Raw genomic sequence first — 2,165 nt, forward strand, 5'->3', positions numbered from 1 at the left:
AGATAGTAACTGATTTTTTTAAATTTTTTTTATTATTGAAGTAAAAAAAAAAAAAATCTACAAAAATACTAACTGGTAAAAATGTAACCACAATTTTTTTTTTACTTCAATTTTTAGGAAACAAAATGTATTTCTTCAACTTTTTTTCCTTCCATGTTCCTTTTGGAGAATCAGAAAACGATCAATATTTTTAAAAACATGTTATCGGAATGTTCCCCACCACGTGTTTGATTTAAAGGGTTAAGATCCAATAACTGAATGTTTAAAATGTAAATATTTAAAGAATGTTTGCAGTGGAGGAGCAAGCGCAGCTGTTTATGCGGATCTGTGGCTCCGTTTGGAGCTGGTTCCTGTCACCAAAGGGCAGAGAAAGGCCACAGGAAGTAAGGAAGGGAGGCTTCCTGTTGGTAAACATGCTCCCTGATTAAGAGTCTAATTAAAGAGGGCGTGTCAGCAGAGAAGGCAGCGGGTGGGACTGAAACTTAAAAATGTTCTGTTTTTGAGAATCTGACTGCAGACTTGATCTTTTAATATAAGTTTTCTTGAATTTGGGATGAGTCCTCGACTCTTTTCTTGCAGCAGGTTTCATCTCCTCAATGCAAAAATGTCCACGTTTGGGTCGGATCGATCAGAACAGACCCCTGATGCCGTCCATCTGTTGTGTTTTCCACCGCAGAAAAGGATGTCTAAAAACAGACACGGTGAGGTGAAGAACAGAGAGCAGAATGAACAGAGCGGGACACTCGGAGAGCAAGAAAGAGAGATAAGAGAGGAGCTGGAAGGAGTGGGAGTAAAGAGGAGAGAGCAGGACTTGGCGTGATTTGAAGCAACGCTCGTCTGTGTGAGGTGTTTTTTTGTTGTTTTTCCCATTCTTTTTCTTCTCTAGAGAGACAATGACTGAGCTGAGCGTGGGCATGTTTGTTCTAGATATTTGGATGCTATGAGTGCACACAACATGATGCATTCTAATGTGGGAAAGACGACAAACAAGTATTTAAAAGTATTTTTATAAAGTCTGTAGTGTGTAAAAATAAATTCTAAAACTAATAATTAACCATATTAATGCTTTAATGTTGCTTCTAAAAATATATTTGAACTCTTCTCCATCACAGGGCGGAAGTGATTTAATTGCAGGTTAATTAAACAAAGGTGTGGCTCCACAGGGCAGCGCTGGTCGGACTTTGATTGAAAATCCTCGCAAAAAAACACGCAGAAAATGACATTCAGAATTTTAAAAAGAGCCAATAATGTCATTTTGACACATTTTTAAAGCCTTGACGCGCAGCTTCCGTCGTTTCATACTTCCCCAGCGGAACAACCTGTTAATCCCCAGAAGTTAAAACCGACTTCTCGTCGTCAAAACGCACATTTCTATTATTTTAATCACCATGAAATTTATGATTATTTGTCTTGGTTCGTTTTCTCGATCTTGTGGTCTTACCTGCGTGTGTGGATGATGGTCAAACATGTCCATTTGGATCTCCTGGGTTGAGGTCGAAGGCGTCCTGGACATACTACTTTTCTGTACCATTTGATATCACTTTTTTCCCAGATAAATTTCTCTCAGTGCTGTGTGTGTTTACGATGAACCTGGAAGTCTCATCTTCTTCTTTTCTTTTTCCCGTCTAGGAAGGGAGGGTGAAGCCGCTGATGTATCTGAGCTGGCTGATAAAATAATGGCAACAGCTGCCTCCCTCCAGCCTATAGCATTACACACTGGCGCACCGAGCTTTGGCACGTTTGTCAAGTGTGCGTCATGACGCAAACGCGCAGCCCGGTGGTCAAAAAATAAAGTCCTTTGGAGAAAGAAATCGAGGTTATATATGTGATATGTGTAAACATTTATGTATTTATAACAAAAACAGTGACTATGTTCGTCCTAAAATAGTGTTCTGAGTTTTATGTCGAAGAAGATGAAAAATCTTTAGCTATATATTGTTGCCTTTTGTTACATTTGACATATTTATTTGTTTGTTTTTTATTTAATTTTACTTTATTGAAATTTATTTCATTGTTTTATTTAATTTTACTGTATTTCATTTTATAGTAATGGTTTTTATTCAAATTCATTTTTGAGTATTTTGTTATAATGTGATTTACTTTTACTTTACTTAAATTTATTTGTTTTTTTAATTTAATTTAATTTAATTTAATTTAATTTAATT

At 36.4% G+C, this 2,165-nt stretch overlaps 1 protein-coding gene across 4 annotated transcripts in view; it reads right to left on the reverse strand.

The window, feature by feature from the left end:
• The window catches only part of cacnb1 (calcium channel, voltage-dependent, beta 1 subunit), a 38,014-nt gene extending 36,266 nt beyond the window's left edge, over positions 1 to 1,748 (reverse strand). Inside the window, exon 1 of one of the 4 annotated variants that reach the window (XM_024272213.2) lies at positions 1,442 to 1,748. In XM_024272213.2, coding sequence (XP_024127981.1) covers positions 1,442 to 1,531 — 90 coding nt within the window. In that variant the 5' untranslated portion in view covers positions 1,532 to 1,748. The remainder of the gene's footprint in view (positions 1 to 1,441) is intronic. The other 3 variants (XM_024272214.2, XM_024272215.2, XM_024272216.2) reach the window with 3 other exon arrangements.
• Between the last annotated feature and the right edge of the window lie 417 nt (positions 1,749 to 2,165).

Source organism: Oryzias melastigma, linkage group LG8, assembly GCF_002922805.2.
Source record: "Oryzias melastigma strain HK-1 linkage group LG8, ASM292280v2, whole genome shotgun sequence".
Taxonomy (NCBI): Eukaryota; Metazoa; Chordata; class Actinopteri; order Beloniformes; family Adrianichthyidae; genus Oryzias; species Oryzias melastigma.